The sequence below is a fragment of the Episyrphus balteatus genome, chromosome 4 (assembly GCF_945859705.1).
Source record: "Episyrphus balteatus chromosome 4, idEpiBalt1.1, whole genome shotgun sequence".
In the NCBI taxonomy this organism is placed as follows: domain Eukaryota; kingdom Metazoa; phylum Arthropoda; class Insecta; order Diptera; family Syrphidae; genus Episyrphus; species Episyrphus balteatus.
Window position 1 is genome coordinate 21,072,406 of NC_079137.1, and position 23,196 is coordinate 21,095,601.

A 23,196-nucleotide genomic window follows, 5' to 3' on the forward strand; every position below is an offset into this window, starting at 1 on the left:
GGCGCCTCTAAAAAAAAAAAAAAAATCATTTTTAAACAATTTTTTAAAATCACGAAAAAAATAGCAAATTATGTCTTACATATTACGACAAATTAACCCAAAATTGGGGGGCGCCTTTATTCTTCAAAAAGTTTAGGACAAAAAATACTAGAGCCCTTGAAAAAGTAAAATAGGAAAAAAGTTGGGGCGCCTTTGTAAAAGTAAAAATAAATAAAACATCGATTGGAAAGACTTCGTTATTTATATAACTTTTGTAAAATTCTTGCGCCCCTGGGCGACGGCCCAGGCTGCCCCCCCCCCTATAACAACACAATTGTGTACGCTTCCCTCTAAAAGGTCTTCCTTGGAGCGATCCTTTCAACTTGCCACCTTATGAACATCGCATTCAACTTCTTCAGATGCAAAGTTTAGCGCAGAGACGTGTAAATAATGATTTAATCTTTCTTCATCAGCTTATTAATTCCCAAATTGACGCCGTTGATCTATTAGCTTGTATTGGTATAAATTATTCGGGTGGATCTCACCTCCTACGAAGATTTGAACCTTTGCATATCGACTTTCATAGAACAAACTATGGTATTAATGAGCCTCTTAGTCGCATGAGTAAACTTTTTAACTTGAACCATTCATCCTTAGACTTTAATTTGACGAAAATGGGTTTAAAAACATTGTTTCGAACCAGTGCTCCACAATCGTGACTGTTAATCAATGTTTTAAATAAATGATGTACTTGTACATATATGTTGGATTTTTTGTACTTATAATTTTATAACTTGTAAATTTGTTAGTAATTATTTTGTTTTATATTGTGTATGTAGGAGGTTGTATTTTTTGTTTACTAACCACTAACATGCACTTATGATGAGCCTCTGATCGTAGATAAAAGCTTGTTCTAAGCTTACTACATCAAAGAATCTGAAGTGAAAAAAAAAAAATAATAATAATAATAATAATGGATATTTTCCTTAATATGGAAAAAATCTAAGCTTATCCCTATAGCAGCGAAAAAAGTGAAAGAAATAAAAGATTTTCGTCCAATATCATTATTATCTAATGTTGTTTCGAAAGTTTTTTTTAGCTGAATACAGCTTTTGTGACGAAAAAAACATTATTCCGAATAACTAATTCGGTTTCAGAAAACACCATTCTACCGAACACTCACTGCTTGTACTTAAAGACAGAATCGTCCAAAATATTAGGAATAAAAAGTGTTCTGTTGTTCTCGGTTTAGATCTTCAGGCCGTTTTTGATTCAATATTGCACAATGGACTGGTTTTTAAATTGATAGCACTGGAATTCTCAGATCCATTTATACGAATGATCATTAGTTTTTTGAGTTCTAGAACAGAAATGATTTCTATTGCTTCTGAATACTCAGACGAGTTTACTCTCATGTAACATATTTTTAAAAAATCGTAAGAAATATTACATTAAATAATTTTTTAGGTTTGGATGGCTTAATTGAAAGATAATAATGCTAGTTACTTAATTAGTACAAAAAGTTAGTCAAATATCATACTTTTAATTTTTTTTTGTCAAAAAGGGACTGAAATTAACATTTTTTTTTTTTTGCAAAATATTTTTTTTAATAGCGATAATAATGAGAAAAACATTTTTTAATATTGATTTTCATAGCTTGGGTTCGAAAGGTTTAATGGGTGTTGCCCAAGGGTCGTTACTCGGTCCAAAACTTTTCAACGTATTTCTTCATGATTTTCCTTTCAGCAGTGAAGTAAATGAGCCTGAAGCCTTCTTATATGCATTGATTCACAAATCTTTACTACTCCTGAGGAAGGCTGACTTCAAGTAACGCTTTGGTATCACCAGGTGCAAACTATGGTTGATTTTCAACGCTAAACGATGAACTTAAACTTTATTATATAAATGGAATTGAAAATCTTACAAATCAATCTTCATCATAGTAAAGCCGCAACTGCTAACCTTGTTTACCTAATGGAGAGTAGACACTACGATATGTAGCCCTGATACAGGAACCCGGGGTTGTAAGAGGGAATATCAAGGGCCCACATTCTAAGCAACTACTGCTGTACAAGTCAAATCTTGGTAGCCAAAATAATAACCCAAGAACATGCATAGTAGCTAGGAAAAAGTTTAATCTGTTTCTTCTTACTACTTACAGCAACATTCACAGGGCCGTCTTTAACTATCCTGGGGCCCTTGGGCACACAAGAATTTGGGGCCCTTTTGGAAAGTTAAATAAGTACAATGGTTGGCTAAAAGGCCATGGTTGGTTAAAAAGGGGTGCCAATATATCGTTCCATATAAAGTACCTAGTGTCTTTATTATTGTGAGGGGGTACCAATAATACGTGCATTGAGACATCAATCGTTGCCCCTGCCAATAATTGCACTTTTTATGCTGCCAATAATTATACCCTGTACCCGTTATAAGTTTTAGTTTGAAGAATTGGAAAAAAAGAGCTCAAAAGGATTGATAGATTTGCTAAAAACTCATTACAGACGATTTGTACGTGATTTCCAAGAGCCGTTTTTTTATTTTATGTTAATGTCTCCTTTTTAATGGATATCGGATAAAAAGTTTTCGAGATATTGCAATTTTATCAAAAACGAATAACGATTTTGCTTTGAAAAAAAAAACCATGTAATGCTGCAAATAAGGCCGCACTTTTGAATTAAGAAAAATATTTTTTTGGACCGTTAATAACGGTACCTACTTGCTATAGAACCGATTTCTTAATGTAACCGACACAACCGATTTTAATGAAAATTTTGACATGAAATACGAGAGCAATTCGCAATTCTAATTAAAAAATGTTTGGGGGTGCCAACCATTGTACCATGGCGTTTTCCATTGAACCAAAACATTGATGTACCGTCGACGAGCCGGCAATAGTTTTTTCTCAAACGTTTTCCAACGGAAAAAGTATTAATGTTTTTTTGCCGACGAATTGATTCTTTTTTCGTCTTTTAATACGAATCTACACATATTTTAACACTGATTTTAACACGCACTACAAATTTAACAGTTTTGCAAACTTCAAACGAAATTAAATTATTATTTAAAGAAAAATATAATGGAAGAGAATTCGTTGTTTTACTAATAAATAATCTTACCTACAGTGGAAAAAAAAGATATTTTTCTTGTTTTTTGAAAATATTATTGTCTTTTTTTTTGGGAAAATTGAATTTGGGTTTGGTCCATTGGATTTAAAATTTTGTCCGCATACAACGCCACATAATTAGTTTTCATTTTGAAAACATATATTTTCCGTTTACCTAGTTGTAGAAAAAACTTTTTTAATGGTTTGGTCGTCATATAAAAACTAAAATTTTTTGGTAGAAACGAAAATGTTTTGCGAATATATGTGTGACAGAAATTTTCGTTCTTTCGGGGCCCCCCTGAAAATGGGGGCCCTGGGCACGGGCCCCGTGTGCCCTTATGGTAAAGACGGCATTGAACATTCACCAGACTACGGTAAAATTGGAACGCGATGGGCTTCCAACGCTCATCCTCTTGCTCTTATAAACTTACATGGCGCACAGTGTGTCGAGCCCATACAAAAGTTTATCATAAATATTTGCAGCTAAGTTTTTGGAGTTTTAATATCTTTTTTTGTGTTTTTATGGCAGGAATAGAAAAAAAAGTTACAAATTAACAAATTAAACAACCTATTACTTTTTTTTTAGTATAATTTATGAAATTAACATTTATTGAACAAGCCACTTGTGAGCAAAATTTATTTATATAAACAAAAATATACTTTTCGTAAGGTTTTTGGTGTGCTGAACTCGAATCCGAAATCAGGAAAATTCTATCATATGTCATATCACGTTTTTGAAATATTCCCGTTAGAAAATCTGAAATGTCGTTTTTTAACAGTTTTTGAGGTTATGTTCTTGAACGTGATGATTTATTTTAAATAAATTTGTGACAGTTTTTACAAGAACTAAATGTTTTCATTTAAAGCCCGTTTAAATCTTTTCAATATCTTTTTTCTACTTTGAGAAATCTTAAGTTGAAGTCAACTTGTTTTGTTTATCTTCTCTATACAAAAAAATTGTATGTTTATTTGCGTTTCATCGCAAATTTCGAATAGTTTTTTGTCAATCGCTTTCAAATTTTGAAATAACGTTTTATTTGCATTTTCGTAAATTCTTATATCGGCGAGGTTGGTAACGTTACGCTATAATACGCAGTAGAGCGTGGCCGTGTCAAGTATTTATATTAAAAATTTAGTATGCAGAAAAATATAATTTTTTTCTTGTTGAAAACAATATTTAAAATATTTTTAATTAAATAAACAGCTTTTTGTTACTTGTGTATGGTTAAAAATTATTAAAAACATCGATTTTTTCATTTCTGTGATCCCCTTGAAGCTGTTTCTCAAAAAATGAATTATTTTGAGTACTTGACTCGTAGCACATAAATGTGTATATCTCTGGTAATCGCAAACAGAAGCAGACCAAACTTTGCCAAAATTAAGTATAGGCCTAAGGCAAAATAATATAAAAAAATTATAGATATGATTTTCAATGTTTTTTTTAAATTAAGTTTAAAAATTATTTTTTTTTTTTTTGGCCATTTATCAAAGAAATTTTATTTAATAACTCATATATAATTTTATAAATTTAAATTTTTTTTGTTATACGTTTTACAACAACACTCAAATAAACAAAATAACATTAACAAAATTTTTCAAACAATTACCAAACGTGAAATATACACTCTCAAAGATTCGCATAAATTCCTCAAAATATTTTCGATTTCCGAGGTACTCATGTTCCGGAGCTTATTTTGAATACATAACCTGGGTTATTTTCTAAGATAAATATGTTTTCATATGAGTTGACACTTCTAAATTATATTTCAATAGCAAAAATATTAATTTAAAAAAAAAAATAGTGATTTATCATAAGGGGACGACACACTGTGTGGCGTGGCAAAATCGATCCATTAGATCCATGAGCTGAGTCACCTGAGTTATCTTTTCAGGAACTAGGAGCAAAAGAACAGAAACATCGCTCTGAATGCACCAGTTCACAATTAAATCCAAGAGCGTCTGACACATATAATTGTGCGGCACATTGGTCAGCGTCTGTACCCTGTGGGCGGCTAAATATAAACTATGGATAGAAGTAACTGACCTATTTATGGTACGAAAACAAAGTTAAAAAATTATGGCAATGAACAAAACGACTAGATTAAATACCCCGGGTGGAAATCCAGTGAAACTGATAAATGCACTCTCTTTAGAGGTCGGTCCTATGGATTCTGGGGAGGACCAATTATAGCTTATAAATATTGAGAGACGGAGTTCAAAGATGCAAAGAACTCCCCCAAACAAATTTACTTCAGGGGTTACATCACCGACTACCCCAAACAATACTATTGATGTTAAACACATCAGCGAAAAAGGGACCAAGAAAAATGAAGAGATCGACATTACAGATCAACAGAGTTTCATCGAAGACAAAGAGATAGACCAATCAAAATCAAAGAACTACTTTGAAGAATGGCAAATTGAAATAGCGGCAAGAAAACAACTTGAAGTTCTAGTTCAAAGTCTTCAGTTGCAAGAGAAAAAACTCGAAGAGAAAGTTTCCTTACTTGACAAGAAAGATTCAGAGCCCACGCTTCAGTTAAGTCCAAAATATATTGAGCGTGAATATCAAACTGATGAAGAAGAGCTCTTGTTTGAAACTGAGAAAAAGAAAAATAAGCGTTACACAAAGAAACGTAAACGTAGTCCTGAGACTTCTTCAAGAAATCAGTTTTTGAAAGTGGACTAAGTCACTAAACTGCCTCAATTAATATCTTACCAAATTCTGAAAACCATATGCTTTCATAGCTCCTAGTTTTTGAGAAAATTGAAAATTAAAAAACTTCCTTTTTATCAAATTTTTTTTAGTTTTTTTTTCGTGTTTACATAAACATAATGCTTGCGAGCAGTATGCCTTCTTGCAACCCCCCAGCTTGGGCTCACTATTATGGGATTTGGGGTGGGGGTGAGTTTGGGTCTAGGCAAATTTTCTTCAGAATTTAAAAGTTTTTTTCGAATTCAAAAGAAACTTTGTACATACCCAACCTTGACCCCACCCTAAATTCTATAGTGTGCGCAAGCAGGGGGGTTGCATCTCACTTAGCCATCTCACTTTGAAATGCCTTGAACTTCATACTGATACCGCGTCTTTATTAATTTTTAAGAATTGGTTTTCTTTCAAAATTTGAAAGTTTCTGCGAATCAAAAAAACTTTGTACATACCCAATCTTGACCCCATTCCCCCCCCCCCCCCCCCCCCCCCCAATTAGAGGGGTTGCTTAGCCATCTCACTTTGATACGCCTTGAACTTCATACTTCCACCATTTTTCATTGTTTTTAAGTATTCTTTTTAAAAATATCACGAGATTCTTAGGACCAATTTAATGGCCTAAGCGAAGCTACGAAGTTGTCTGAGCGGGACAGAGGATTCAAAAGGGAGTTTAAATCTTGAGAGCCCTCAAAGCGGTCCAGGTATGATACCTTAAAGTTAAAAAGCTGTTAATATTATCGAAAATAGCCAAGAAAATGAAAATCTGTTGAAAAGGTAATTTAATTTTTGATTTCAAAAACTAGAAGGCATAAAAGCATATGGTTTTCAGTATTTGATTAGAAACTAATTAAGGCAGCTTATTTCATCTATTAATTTCATGTCACAGTCATGATAAAAATTGTATTCAATGTGTTTTTTCAAACTTTTTTTTCACAAATTTTGACTTTGAAATCGATTATTTTGAAAACCATTGATTGAAATAACTTGATTTAAAAATAAGAATTAAGTGTAGAGTTTTGGATTTTCAAAAAGGTAACATTTATGGCTGTAAGTGTTGCCGTGGTTTTTTAATATTTTTTTTAAATTTGTTATCATATTTTAGAAATTTGCCCCTCCCGCCTAAACGTCGGTTATCATGAATTCAAAATAATGTAATCATGAATTAACAAATGTATAAAGGTCTCAATAAAAACAAAATGAAATGAATGATGAATTTTCCTTTACGGTGACGTGAAATAACGCCCTACGAAATAAGGCCGCATCGGCCCTTATTTCCATTTGTAATGGAAATTAGGCCCTGACAATGCTTGCGGCCTTATTTCCATTTCAACAACGAAATTAGGCCCGTCGGGCCTTATTTCGTTTTTTCCACTTGAAAATAAAAAACAAGAACATCTGAGCTTCCAAACTTCATTCTGAAAAAAAAATTTAAAAGTTATTTGAAGTTCAGAGCGTATAAACGTCAGATGAATATGCTCGGATGCAGCCCCCTACAACCCCTTCCTAGGGCATATTATAGGATTTGGGGTAGAGGCAAGGTTGAGTGAATTCATTATTTCTTTTGGTGTCCTAGAAACTTTAAAATTTTGAAGAAAATATGCTCACACCCAACTTAACACCCACCTTGAATCGGTGCAGTGAACTAACTTATAAATGTAATCTGTTGTGCGTAATAATTCTACTTTTCCGTTATATTCCATCATTTATGGTGGGAAATATGTTTATCCAAATATGTGTCAAAATATTTCTCCCTTCAACTCGAAGAACAAAAATACATTTAAGAAATTCAAAATAAATAAAATTGATTTACATATGTACTTACTCGTAGTAACATAAGTAGATTGAGATTCAATTTAATTCCGATGTTAAAATGCGAAGCGGAAAAAATTTTTAACTCGAATTTTAATGCGAAGCGAAAAAAAATTTTGGCCACGTGAGGATCAATTTTGAGGTGTGAAAATTAAAAATTTATTTTGAATTTCTTAAATGTATTCTTGTTTTTACTTATTTCTTTAAAGTTTGTACTAGAAAAAAAGAGTGCAAAAACTTTGTGAAGACCCGCGATTTCCCATTTCCACCACCTCATCTAATAAGATACAGTGTTAACCCTTTCGGACCCAGCGTTACTCTCATGTAACATTTTAATAAAAAATTTGCAAAAAATATTAAATTAAACAATTTTTAAGGTTTCGATGGCTTAATTGAAAGATAATAATGCCTAGTTACTGGATTATTACAAAAAGTTAGTCAAATATCATACCTTTAATTTTTACTTGCTCTATAGGGCAAGTATTGGTTTCGTGTAGAAAAAAAAAATCGAGGTTTGAATCAAAACCAACATTACGATGATGGAGAAGATCAAAAAAGTGGTTTTCGTCATGCCGTCCGTCGGTCTGTGCGTCTGTGCGTCCACCTGTACATCGAGCTAGGGCCTAAACGGATGGATGGATTTGCTTGAAACTTGGTACAGATGATTTTTACGTAATTCCCTAGACCCGTTTTTTTTTTATTTTTTTAATATCTCCATTTTAACGCCCATATAACGTTTTCGAGGTATTGCAAATTTCTCAAAAACGGCTCTAACGATTTCGATCAAATTTGGTGTGCGGAATACTCTTATTGATTCTAACAAAACTGCGTTTTTAGTTTTTCTCAAAAAATGCGGAGAACGGAAATATGGCGTTGCCGTTTTTCAAAAATTGACATATTTTTTAAGTTCATATATTTCATCAAAGCATTAGTTAATTTATTTAAAATTTAAATAGATCATTAAGTATAAAATGTTAAAAAAAAAATATTTTTAAAAACATTTAAAAAAAAAAAAATTTTTAATTTAATTTTCAAACTTTAGATTTTTTTATTTTTTTTAATTTTTTTTCTACAAAATCTTAAATTTCCAATAGATATTTAAGATAAAGATACTGTGAACTACAAGAGCAAGTACGTGTGACCCAGTCGTGCATTTTATTTTTTATCGAAAAAGAGACTGAAATTCACATTTTTTTTTTTTTGCAAAATTTTTTTTTTATACAGGGTGTCCCAAAAGTAATGGATCAAACGAAGTATGCTGATAGGGGATCTTAAGGGCTCTCAGAATTTGGTAACTTGTTCATCCCAAATCCTTACGGTTTTCGATTTAATGCAATTCTTGTGAAATTTCGAAAAATCCCTACTTGGCAAGAGTATTTTGCTTCCTGCGCCCATTATTGATTTTTGTTTTTTACAATTCTTTTACTAAAACATTGACAAATAATTAGGAACAATTAATTCAGAAAAATATTTTTTATTTCATGAGCCATTTCGCTGCAAATTAACTAACAGTTTTAAGTTGTATAAAAAATCAATTTCTACCTTTTATTTGAGAGCAACACCCCAAAAAAAATTTGTACGGTGTGAGAATGGTTTATTATTTTAAAAAGTCTCCCTGTTATTTTAGTTTTCAAAAATGTATAAAAGTTTCCAAAGTTGCAGTTAGATCGTAAATTATTACAATTTTAATTCAACAAAACTAGGTTTTTCAGAACAAAAAACAACCAAAAATAAACACATTTTCTCGAACTGTTATTTGTTTATTTTTCTTTGAACAAAAGCCTCTATTTTTGTTTGTATTTTTGCTCTGAAAAACCCTGTTTTGTTGAACTAAAAATGTAATAATTTACGATCTAACTGCAACTTTGGAAACTTTTATACATTTTTGAAAACTAAAATAACAGGGCGACTTTTTAAAATAATAAACCATTCTCACACCCTACAAATTTTTTTTGGGGTGTTGCTCTCAAATAAAAGGTAGAAATTGATTTTTTATACAACTTGAAACTGTTAGTTAATTTGCAGCGAAATGGCTCATGAAATAAAAAATATTTTTCTGAATTAATTGTTCCTAATTATTTGTCAATGTTTTAGTAAAAGAATTGTAAAAAACAAAAATCAATAATGGGCGCAGGAAGCAAAATACTCTTGCCAAGTAGGGATTTTTCGAAATTTCACAAGAATTGCATTAAATCGAAAACCGTAAGGATTTGGGATGAACAAGTTACCAAATTCTGAGAGCCCTTAAGATCCCCTATCAGCATACTTCGTTTGATCCATTACTTTTGGGACACCCTGTATATGGTCATAATTTTGAAAAAAAAGATATAAAAAATGTTAATGCAGAAAGTGTTTTGTTTTTTTTGCTTAGAAGAAGTAACATACATTATAGTTTCATAAAAAGTTATTTTCTCAGTTCTCCGACTTTTTTTTGGTGGTCATAAGCTGTGCATGTTACTTACATGTAACATGAGAATAACACACTAGTTTTGCTATTTATTATTTTGGAAAATAACTTTTTGCTATTCATAATTCTTAGTTGTGATGTTTTTGACCCGATAATACCGAAAAAACATTTTTTAATATTGATTTTCATAGCTTGGGTTCGAAAGAGTTAAAAAGAAAAATTATTTTCCACCTCCCATTTCACCCAAAAGTGAATTTCGTTCCCACATTCAGTGAGAACTAACTTCCCAAAAAAAGTGAAATTATTTCCTACTCTAAGTGAAGTAATGTCCCATAAGAAAGCCGCATCCCTCTCCTATATTCTTCTCACTTCTTATTACTTAGGTACTATGAACCTGAAGCAAGATTTCTCTTCCTTCAAAAATGCGGCCTTATTTCTATCTCGAATGAGGTCTTATTTCTATATTTCAACTGAAATAAGGCCCGTCGGGCGGTATTTCGGTTTTTCCATGGAAATAAAGCCGCATTTCAAATGGGGCCTTATTTTGTAGAGCGTTATTTCACGTCACCTTCCTTTACCCAACGTTAGTTTAGGATAACCCAACTTTTATTTTCGCTATCCTACGCTTAGTTTAAAAATTATAGAAGAATTAGTTTTTATTCACCTTTAAAAAAAGTACGCATACACCACAGTGACATTTTCAATTTATAATTTAGAAAAATTAAATCCACTGGTGTTTGCATTGCGCCTAATTGAAATAAAAAAAAACAAATTTTGATAATATGAAACAAAAATGTTTTGTCATAATTTTTGACATATGGGTGTGCTGACAAAAAAAAAGTGATGTAATTTTTTAGAATTACCAAGGTTAGTTCAGAAAGGTATAAAAAGTTCTATTCGTGTACTAAAAATGTTTGGATACATTTTACTAAGCATGTTGCCCCGTTCTTGAAAAAATATTTGTATGTTGTGGTTTTTGAGGTGAAATGGAACAAATCAACTAAAGCTTCTTTACAGGAATGTTATATGGACTACATTCAATGAAGTCAAATACATAAAAATTGAGGCGCAATGCAAACACCAGTGGATTTAATTTTTCTAAATTATAAATTGAAAAAGGTCACTGCGGTGTATGCGTACTTTTTTGTGGTGGATAAAAATTCTTGTATAATTTTTGAACTTGGCGTAGGATAGCGAAAATTAAAGTTGGGCTAACCTTGGTAAAAACAAACCGTGTTTTTAAACTAACGGTTATTTTACAGAAAAAAATTACAATTTGTTTGGTTTTTGATAATGAAAAAAAGTTTTTTGTTGTATCTTTTGAAAAAATAGTGGAACAAAGAAAAAAAAAGTTGAGTTTTCCTGGGCTAACGTTGCGCAAAGGAAGCAAAGTGCAAAACCAACTATTTTTACACTGAATACAAAAAACTGTTTTTTGGGATTTTTGAGGTGGAAAAAAATTAGTTCCGTTATAATTTTAGCACTAACGGTTGGGCTAGCGAAAAAAAATCTTGGGCTATCCTGGGCAATCGAACCAGGTAGGTTTAGGAGCCAGAGGTCGTTAGTTCAATTTTCAACCTCCACTATCAAACACTAAAAATTTTTTTCAGGGGTACTACCTCTTGCGAATTGACAAAGCTTCAAAGAGTATCATTGTCTTGAAAAACTGCATCTCTGTTTAGCCGTTAGGATTCGACGGTAAACTGTAGGTCCCTTCTATTCTTGAAAATTAATTACACGCACACAAGAATGGTTGAGAGTTGTAAGCCACTAGGCATTGCTCTTTTAAGGGGTGTCGAATGTATGACATGTCGTGCCACAATATTTATTTATTTTATTAAAATAAAATTGAAAAAAAGTTTTTATTTTAAGAGATGTATATATGTACATACATAAATCTTGGTTTCTACTATAAATGAAACATTTCTACCAGTTTTCATTGAGGTACCATTTTTGCCCCGTTTTTGTGGAACTAATCCTGCATTTATTGATTTCTTAAGAAAACGCCCTTTCACTCAAGATAACTCAACCCTTAAAAAAAACACCCTTTTTCCGAAAATATTTTTAACAATTTTATTGATCCTTTATCCCTTCTAAATCTTAAACCTTCATACCGAATTTTATCAGCGTATCAGTTTTTCACATGGTTTTCGGTTATATTTTACTTGTGAAATAAAAAAAACAAGCAACCTCGTTTTCAATCGGCAATAACTTTTCTTAGAGCAATCGTATATATTTTTATGTGATTAGATTCAGCATCAAAAAATACCAGAAAAACGTTGTGTTAATTATAATCCACAAACAATTTTCTTAACTGTTTTGTTGACCTTCACTCTCTCCCTCTTTTCCGTTAAAAAAACAACCTTCCACACATTTTTTTAAAAAGGCTTTTGATCTTTGATTCTTATCTCGAGTGAAATTTGCAAACAAGAATCTTGCACGTGCGAAGGTAGTTGGATTCTTTGTAATTTGCATTAGATTTTTTTACGAAATAATCAGTATTCAAAGCAGACTAATATAGGAAGAATGATAGCATAGTTATTAGTTTAGTTTTTTTAAGAGTGTACACCCCTGGAGCTGTGCGCCTTGTGCATTTGCACATATGGTAGGGCCAGTCCTGGTCACTATTTGTTACACCAATGAATGGGACGAAAGCATCCGTTATTCTTTACATTTAATAGTAATAAGAACCATTGTATATATCCATAGTACTATCATGAAGTGAAACGATCTTAGGAACTCTAGTGGTGACTTGAAAAAGCAGAATTTGTATGAAAAAAAACAGACACTTATAAAAATCACAACCTGACTAGACTGTGAATTTTAATATTTTAGGGGAACATGGTTACATTCTAGCACCTAAAAACTATTGCCCGTGGTCAGGCTAATAAGTAAACAAAGTGAAAAAAAAAAAAAAAATGAAAATTATTTTTATTTTTAAGCGGAGTGATTGAATATAATTCAATTAAAAAGTTAATAACTTTTTATTATTAAAAAGTTAAAGTGACCTCAACTCCATATGCGTTTCGCCCAGGTATGACAGTGGGCTCATCAGTTAGATGCTGTCATACCCTTACTAAGACGCAAAATTTTGGTCCATGAATACAGACACTTATAAAAATCACAACCTGACTAGACTGTGAATTTTAATATTTTAGGGGAACATGGTTACATTCTAGCACCTAAAAACAATTGCCCGTGGTCAGGCTAATAAGTAAACAAAGTGAAAAAAAAAAAAAAATAATGAAAATTATTTTTATTTTTAAGCGGAGTGATTGAATATAATTCAATTAAAAAGTTAATAACTTTTTATTATTAAAAAGTTAAAGTGACCTCAACTCCATATGCGTTTCGCCCAGGTATGACAGTGGGCTCATCAGTTAGATGCTGTCATACCCTTACTAAGACGCAAAATTTTGGTCCATGAATACAGACACTTATAAAAATCACAACCTGACTAGACTGTGAATTTTAATATTTTAGGGGAACATGGTTACATTCTAGCACCTAAAAACAATTGCCCGTGGTCAGGCTAATAAGTAAACAAAGTGAAAAAAAAAAAAATAATGAAAATTATTTTTATTTTTAAGCGGAGTGATTGAATATAATTCAATTAAAAAGTTAATAACTTTTTATTATTAAAAAGTTAAAGTGACCTCAACTCCATATGCGTTTCGCCCAGGTATGACAGTGGGCTCATCAGCGAAACGCATATGGAGTTGAGGTCACTTTAACTTTTTAATAATAAAAAGTTATTAACTTTTTAATTGAATTATATTCAATCACTCCGCTTAAAAATAAAAATAATTTTCATTATTTTTTTTTTTTTTCACTTTGTTTACTTACACTGTGCAAGTCGAAATTCTTGACAGGCGCGCGAATAACTGTTTCGCCATATTTCGGACCCGAGAAATCCATTGCCATCATTAGTTTTTAGATTTATCGGTACTACTTCGAACAAAAATTTTTTTGAAAGTTTTTTCAATTATTTTGAGAATTTTCCACTGTTTTTAGTCATTTTTCAATCAAAAACATTGTTTATATTGCTAATAATTCTGCTCAAACGTTATTTGCTACCAGTAGAAAGACATTGTAAACAATTTTGAACAATTTATTTGAAAGTTTAGTGATTTTTTTTGATTTTTTTTTTTAAAAATCGAAATTTTTTACATTGTTATCGTTTTTTCGCTGTTTTTGTTCTCTTTTGCACAAATACATAGCATGTTTTCCATTAAAAATTAATTTAACTGTTAATTTAATGTTGGTTAAACTTTGACATACTATCGATAGCATCGATAACAAAAAAATATCGAGTATATCGATACTTCACAAAACTATCGATAGTTTCAATACTTCCAAATTATTATACCACAAGGCTACCGATATTTTTTTCTTAAAACTATCGATACAATCGACAATGGAAACTATCGATATCTACCAAACACTATGTTAATTCGTTGTTTACATCCAATATGTCAAACGAAAACTTAACTTGTAGTTCAAATTGTGTTTAATTAATTTCAAAGCTATCGATAATATCGGTAGCCTTGTGGTAAAATAATTTGGAAGTATTGAAACTATCGATAGTTTTGTGAAGTATCGATATACTCGATATTTTTTTGTTATCGATGCTATCGATATTATGTCAAAGTTTAACCAACACTAAATTAACAGTTAAATTAATTTTTAATGGAAAACATGCTATGTATTTGTGCAAAAGAGAACATGTTTTTGTTTTTGTGCGAAAAAACGATAACAATGTAAAAAATTCCGATTTTTTTAAAAAAATTTCAAAAAAAATCACTAAACTTTCAAATAAATTGTTCAAAATTGTTTACAATGTAGCAAATAACGTTTGAGCAGAATTATTAGCAATATAAACATTGTTTTTGATTGAAAAATGACTAAAAACAGTGGAAAATTCTCAAAATAATTGAAAAAACTTTCAAAAAAAATTTTGTTCGAAGTCGTACCGATAAATCGAAAAACTAATGATGCCAATGAATTTCTCGGGTCCGAAATAGGGCGAAACAGTTAATCGCGCGCCTGTCTCAAAAATTTTTTTCAAAAAACTTGCACAGTGTTATTAGCCTGACCACGGGCAATTGTTTTTAGGTGCTAGAATGTAACCATGTTCCCCTAAAATATTAAAATTCACAGTCTAGTCAGGTTGTGATTTTTATAAGTGTCTGTATTCATGGACCAAAATTTTGCGTCTTAGTAAGGGTATGACAGCATCTAACTGATGAGCCCACTGTCATACCTGGGCGAAACGCATATGGAGTTGAGGTCACTTTAACTTTTTAATAATAAAAAGTTATTAACTTTTTAATTGAATTATATTCAATCACTCCGCTTAAAAATAAAAATAATTTTCATTATTTTTTTTTTTTTCACTTTGTTTACTTATTAGCCTGACCACGGGCAATTGTTTTTAGGTGCTAGAATGTAACCATGTTCCCCTAAAATATTAAAATTCACAGTCTAGTCAGGTTGTGATTTTTATAAGTGTCTGTATTCATGGACCAAAATTTTGCGTCTTAGTAAGGGTATGACAGCATCTAACTGATGAGCCCACTGTCATACCTGGGCGAAACGCATATGGAGTTGAGGTCACTTTAAAATTTTAATAATAAAAAGTTATTAACTTTTTAATTGAATTATATTCAATCACTCCGTTTAAAAATAAAAATAATTTTCATTATTTTTTTTTTTTTTTTTTCACTTTGTTTACTTATTAGCCTGACCACGGGCAATTGTTTTTAGGTGCTAGAATGTAACCATGTTCCCCTAAAATATTAAAATTCACAGTCTAGTCAGGTTGTGATTTTTATAAGTGTCTGTATTCATGGACCAAAATTTTGCGTCTTAGTAAGGGTATGACAGCATCTAACTGATGAGCCCACTGTCATACCTGGGCGAAACGCATATGGAGTTGAGGTCACTTTAACTTTTTAATAATAAAAAGTTATTAACTTTTTAATTGAATTATATTCAATCACTCCGCTTAAAAATAAAAATAATTTTCATTATTTTTTTTTTTTTTTCACTTTGTTTACTGAAAAAAAAAACACACTGAGCGCCACCTCAAAAAAGTGGCGACATGAACTAATACTAAATTCGACTTCATGATAGTACTATAGAAATATATATACAATGATAAGAACAACTACTATAGAAATCTATCACTTATGTTATGATTTCAAATATAAATAATTATTGATAACATAAATTAGAGAATCAGTGATTACATCAACACATACGTTCCAACACTTATAATTGTCTTACAAAAATTACAATGTAAATGTACTTACCATGATAATTTTTCCCAAATAGTTGCATTCCCATGACGGCAAATATGAAGATGATAATGCACAAGACAAATGTCAGATTACCCAATGCACCCATTGTGCGACCCATAATCGATATAAGTAAATTTAATGTTGGCCAAGATTTAGCTAATTTGAAAACACGAAGCTATGTTTTTGTTTAATTTTTTTTTTTGAGAATGGGTGATTCCAATGTTGAAGAGTGATTGATTGTTGATGTTTTTTTTTTTTTGGGAAAGATGTTTAATTAATTGATGCGGGGGAATTTTTAGTTCATCACAAGCCGGGCAACACAAGCAGTATTTATAGGAAGTTTATTTTAATTTTTTGATACAAAATATGAAAGAAAAGAAGGAAAAAATTACAGTGAGTTATAAAAAGTATGAATTTCAATTATAACAAATAATTTCAAAGTGGATATACGGATGTGTATAATGTATATACCTGCCCTTTGCCTTATTGCTAAGCATACCGATACTTTGGTAAATTTTATTTCAGTTTTCTTAAAGCTATGGATATTATTAATATAGATACTTTATATAAGAGTAATCAAAAGCTAACAAAATGCCTCTTATGTAAAAAAGATTAAGGAAAATTAAAAAATAGATAGTGAACGAATCAATTGAATAGAGTATAGAGAAAAAAGTGTTTGTTGGTTGTTTAAATAACCATATTTAGTTTTGTAAATGATGCATCATTTTGTCATTAAAAATACCTGTATAATTTTTGCCAAACAATTGCATTCCCATTACGGCAAATATGAAGATTATAATACACAAAACGAATGTTAGATTGCCTAAGGCACCGACAGTTCGGCCCATAATCGATATGAGTAAATTCAATGTTGGCCATGATTTAGCTAATTTGAAAACACGTAGCTGGGAGGAGGAAGATTCATTACAATAGAATTCATTTTATTCGAATTTTAATATGAAAAATTGAATTATCTTCTCGATCAAAAAAAATTGATAGAAGAATATAAGAAATTTTTGGTGTGTATTTTAGTTGAATTTTGCTATAGTTTTTCACCTATTTAAAATATCTATACATATGTTATACAACATGAAACAAATTAATTAATCAAAATCTTAATTCTGATGAAAAAAGTTTCAAAACAATAAAAGAAAACAATAATTAACATTTATTGAACTGTAATACACTCAATTCTGTTATTAGTAGATATTTATAGAGATATTTATAGAGAGCATTAAAAAAATAATATTTAAGAAAAACAAAAAAACACCATCTTACCAAACGAAACGAACGTAATACAGATAATCCCTGCACACCCTCCAGACCTAGTTCGAGTAGGGAGAGTGCTACTATGATGAAATCAAAAATATTCCATCCCTCTTGAAAATAGTATTTCGGACTCATTGCACACAATTTCATCGTAGCTTCGATCGCAAATGTCGCCGTGAAAAACTATAAGAAAAAGAATTTTTATTTGAAATTTTAAGTTTTAAGTTTTATCTCTACACAATATTATACAGAAAATCGCCATTCGTCGCTATCGGAATTCGGTCCCAGTGTAATAAATGGAGTACCTACCTTGTAACATTATTTTACCATTTAATTTTTATTTTATATTATTGAATATGGAAATCCAAATTTTGTTCAAAAAATTTAAGATATAGGTACAAAATCAAGAAAAAATTCCGAATATGACGAATTAAGTAGAATAATGCATTACATCTCAATACTTACATAGTTTCCACTTTTTAGAATCTTTTCCATTTCTTTGTTCATGTCGTGGTGATCTAGTGCCATGAACATTGTATTAACCACAATACAGAGGGTGATGAATAGTTCAACAAATGGATCAAACACAATTAAGGAAACCCATTCAACAATCTTAACCCAACAGAAGCAGCAGTCCCAAACGCAAAATATATCTATGCCTCTAAGGAATGCCTCAATGGCTTTATCCTTGAGTGTTGGGCCATCTTCGTCGTCATCCTCTGTTGGAAAGTAGTAAATGGAGACTGAATATAAAATTAAGCATTAGTATTATTTTGACCAAACTTTGACTCAGCCGATTTTGTTGTTGTTCATAATTATTAAGTGTATTTTTTCCGTTAACATGAGTTCTTTTTTTTATTTTTATTTTTCTTATTATTTTATAAAAAAAGAGAGGCTTATGTAATCGCTTTCCTAAATGAGCAATTTGTTTAAGTGAAAATAAGAAAACCTACTTTACAACTAAGCTTGATTTAAATTAAATTTAAGAAGGCTTGTATTCTATTACCCAAGCGCATCAACATTGTGCGATGTAATATTTCAAATACCAAATAATTCTACTCTCAAAACGCTACGATTAATAGAATTTTGTTATTTAGTACGAAATTTTAATCTACATGATTATAAGCATTATTAATTGATAAATGGTATGTATTATAGGCTAGCTTAGCGTTAAAAAATAAAGTATACATTTTGAAATTTCACAAAAAGGATTTCTTTAAGAAAACAAAAACAAAAAAAAAATAGGCATATAATAAAGAATAAATCAGTAGGCTGTCAAGGAAGCAAATTTCAGATTGATATTAAAGATAAGTAAGGTCTTATACCTAATTAATTTAAATGCATTTTACAAAAACATCAATTTTGAAAACTAATTTGCATTATTTTTGTACCTTTAAATCTCGGCAATACTGGCAAATTTTCAGATTTTTTCTGCTGAACATTTATGTTTGCAAATTATTCTTTGTGTAAAGAAAGTTGTGCCACCAAAGTTGAAATCATTTTTCGATGGTCTAAGAAAACACTTACGCTTACTTGACCCCCGTCAACGCTTATTAGTAATTTCTCTGTTAATACTAAACGAGATCTATCATGCATAGAAAATCAAGGACAATTTTAATTTTAGTTTTCATTTCAAATAAAAATGATCTTAATATAAACATTTCTTTCTCTTAAAAATTAAGACCTGTCAAACGTCAAAGTTTCTAGCACTAGTGTTAGCAGAGAAATTTGAGTTAACGAAGGTCGAGGTATACTTACCAAAGTAAGCGGTATCTTAAATCATCGAAAAATTGTACCAACTTTGGAGATAGATAGAACAATTTTTTTCTTAGAATATTTATATTTATATACCTATATTTTGAGAAACCCTTTAATGTGCAATCATATTAAATTAAGAAAAATCAATCAAATGATTCCACCGAACTGTTAAGCAGAAACAGTCATTTAAAAAATTCCACCCAATATGTAGGTAATATATGTAAACCAGTAGGTAATATAAAAATCAATATGAATGGTAATTTGAATATTTTTATAACCCCAGATACTGTTTTGATACCCTAAAAATAAATAATAAAATTTTGCCTCATCTACACTCCTGCTCAAAATTAACGCACGCTTTTTTCTTCTGTAGTTATACCCCTGTATCCTATTTTAAATGGCTTTAAAATTCTTTGGTCTATTTTTTTGTGTTTGCTTATTGTTTCCCAAGTCGCAAAAATGCTAAACTGCAACAGTATTACAAACCAAATTTAACAACTCAACGTTTGAAAACTGATATTAAAATAATTTTTGGTTTTTAAGAAATTTTTTTTTAAATGGAAGCAAGTGACAGTTCTTTCCAATAATTTTATTCAATACTTGGTATTGTCTCCCCTAGTGCATGTGACAACCTGGAGTCGTCTGTTCATTCCACGAATTAGCTTTTAAAGGTTTTGTTGTAACTTTACCTTCAGTGCATTTTTCAATTGATCAAGACTGCTTGGATTTCGGTCGCGAATGCATCTCCTCGACATTTCTAAGACATGTTCTATTGAATTTATATCCCAATTTCTGTGTGGTCAATTATAAGCTGGCATATTAAACTCTTGAAAATGTTCTAAAAATCACTATAGCATGCATTATCGTGCACGAGACTAAAATGTGGACTAAATCTAAAAGTGATGTCAGTCAAATATCTTTGGGTACTTAACGTAGCTTTAGGAGAGCCCACTAACTCCGTACGTGTTGTAAAGCAGATTTTACTTCATGAAAATTTATGACTCACATCTAAAAGGTTCGCGGGTTGATAGATAGAATTCAGCAAATCTCTCCAAGTCTTCCCTACAAACATTTTAATCCATACCTTGAATTTAAGATCACTCCTGCCTCATTTGAGGAAATAACCATGATACCGTGACATAAAGTAATAACAGGACTTTTCTTTTAAAGAAATCATAAGGCGTTAAATTTGAGCAGAAATGTATATTAAGTGGGAACAAATTTCAACTTTTGGAGTGATTTTTTTCAAGAAGTTTTGCACCTTTCAAGTTGTGCTTATGGTAACGTTCAAATTAACGTTATTTTATCTTCTTTAATGAAATTAATTTTATAATATAAACACTTAAAAAATTTTTAAAGTTTCGCGGTATTGGTTTTTCTTACGGGTATTATACATGTGCTGTGCATCCTAACAATATTCCAAAAATCAAGATCGCAATTTCTTCCGGCCTAAAGCCAATTTTTTGCTTTAGGGGACTATAATTGACTTTTTTTTAACTTCAAAATCTAAATTGCTTATAATTATAATAATTATAATAACTATGTATTAGGGTGGGTCAAAAAAATCGAAATTCTTTTTTTTTAATTGGTACTCCGAAAAATCGATTGCTAGACCCCTCTAGAATATACACACCAAATATGAGCTCTTTATATTAATGGGAAGGTCCTCCGCTTTGCAATTTTCCATTTTTACATCAAGCTTCTACTAAAAAAAAATAATTTTTTTATTAACTGACTTTTTAGCAAATTTCTTTTCATATTCTTGTAGGAAATTGAACGCTCTACAAAAAAGGCCTTGTACACTTTTTTCGTTTATCTAACCGTTGAATAGATATTTGAGGGCCAAAAATCGAGAATATCTTTAAAAATTCGTTTTTTGTTCTTAATTTTGTAACAAATTTAAAAATTATAATGATCAAACGCGCAAGACATATTCTTGTTGGAAATTGATTGCTCCACAAAAAAAGTCTTATTAACTTTTTTCATTAATCTAACCATTCTAAAGATATTCGAGGTCAAAGTTAAAAAAAAATATAAAAACATTTTATATTTTTAAAAAATTTCTAATTCACTGAAACTTCATTATTTTCAAATTAGCAAGATATATTCTTGTAGGGGATTAAACGTTCTACAAAAAATTCTTTGGAATGAAATTGATTGCTTTAACCGTTTAGAAGATATTCGTATCCAAACCAATGCTCACTGATTTCAATAGTTTTCTTATGACCCGTATGCATTGCGATTTGGATACGAATATCTTCTAAACGGTTAAAGCAATCAATTTCATTCCCAGGAAGTTTTTGTAGAACGTTTAATCCCCTACAAGAATATATCTTGCTAATTTGAAAATAATGAAGTTTCAGTGAATTAGAAATTTTTTAAAAATATAAAATGTTTTTATATTTTTTTTTAACTTTGACCTCGAATATCTTTAGAATGGTTAGATTAATGAAAAAAGTTAATAAGACTTTTTTTGTGGAGCAATCAATTTCCAACAAGAATATGTCTTGCGCGTTTGATCATTATAATTTTTCAATTTGTTACAAAATTAAGAACAAAAAACGAATTTTTAAAGATTTTCTCGATTTTTGGCCCTCAAATATCTATTCAACGGTTAGATAAACGAAAAAAGTGTATAAGGCCTTTTTTGTAGAACGTTCAATTTCCTACAAGAATATGAAAAGAAATTTGCTAAAAAGTCAGTTAATAAAAAAATTATTTTTTTTTAGTAGAAGCTTGATGTAAAAATGGAAAATTGCAAAGCGGAGGACCTTCCCATTAATAAAAAGAGCTCATATTTGGTGTGTATATTCTAGAGGGGTCTAGCAATCGATTTTTCGGAGTACCAAATCAAAAAAAAAATTTTCGATGTTTTTGACCCACCCTACTATGTATGTACTAAATATAAACCTATTTACATATATACACAAAATCTTAACCATACGTCATCTAAATTCACTTACAATCTGACCGAAAAGTATAGTAGATTTTTATACAGGTGAACTGGTGAATCAGGAGGAATGTGCAAAAAAGCTAGAACTATGAGTAGGTATATTATATCTACTGAATGTATTTACATTCCACAATGTTTGAAAAAAAAATATAGATTGACACTATTCGTTCTTTATGAATGATTAGATAACTTTTGCTATTAGGTATGCTAAGAAGGTCACGAAAAAAGGAATAGTTATAAATGTTTTGCATGTACTATTTTTAGATAATGTATTATTGCTCATTAATTAAAAACTGACACAAAGAAACTAAGAAAGCTAAGTTTGGATGTCAGTATTGAAAAGGTGTTTATTCTACGTAAAATAATAATAATAATAATAATTCTTCTTCCATTAATTCGGCGCTGTTATGATCTCTAACTTCAAACTAGTGATTCATCTGTGGGGTCAAAGTTGTTTTTGTCAGGACCGCTAATTTCAATACAAAATTAACTTTTTTGTTGGTAGCCAAAGTCATCAAAACAGCAAAAAAAAAAAATAAAAACCCGATAAAAAAAATAGTTTTTCAATTTTCTCAAAAACTAGAAGGCATAGAAACATAATGGTTTACAGTGTTCGATAGAAAATAAATTGAGGCAATTTTTATCAGTAAATTTTGTATCAGTAAACCGTATTCAATGTGTTTTTTTTTTTATTTTGTTCCCTAATATTAACTTTGGGACCGATTATTTTAAAAACTAGTGCTTTAACCCCTTGAAGCCCCATGTGACATTTCTGTAACAAACCGAAAAAGATCGCCCAAAAGCTGTTAAAAAACATGTTTTTATTCTTTTAAAGCTTCTAATAAATAGCACCAATAGTTTTTAATTGGCAGTTAATGTTGAAAGTTCGGCTTTTTTGGAAAACAA

General features: G+C 30.5%; 1 protein-coding gene across 50 annotated transcripts in view; it reads right to left on the minus strand.

Annotated features, from left to right (window-relative positions):
* Nucleotides 1–23,196, minus strand: part of LOC129918435 (sodium channel protein para) — a 559,170-nt gene that overhangs the window by 164,912 nt on the left and 371,062 nt on the right. For 23 of the 50 annotated variants that reach the window (XM_055998972.1, XM_055998988.1, XM_055998970.1 and 20 more), the window contains 3 exons: nt 18,045–18,322; nt 17,589–17,762; nt 16,323–16,485 (listed from right to left, as the gene is read on the minus strand). In XM_055998972.1, the coding sequence (XP_055854947.1) occupies nt 16,323–16,485; nt 17,589–17,762; nt 18,045–18,322 (615 nt within the window). Of the gene's footprint in view, nt 1–16,322; nt 16,486–17,052; nt 17,216–17,588; nt 17,763–18,044; nt 18,323–23,196 lie in introns of all 50 variants that reach the window. The other 27 variants (XM_055998995.1, XM_055998986.1, XM_055998981.1 and 24 more) reach the window with 3 other exon arrangements.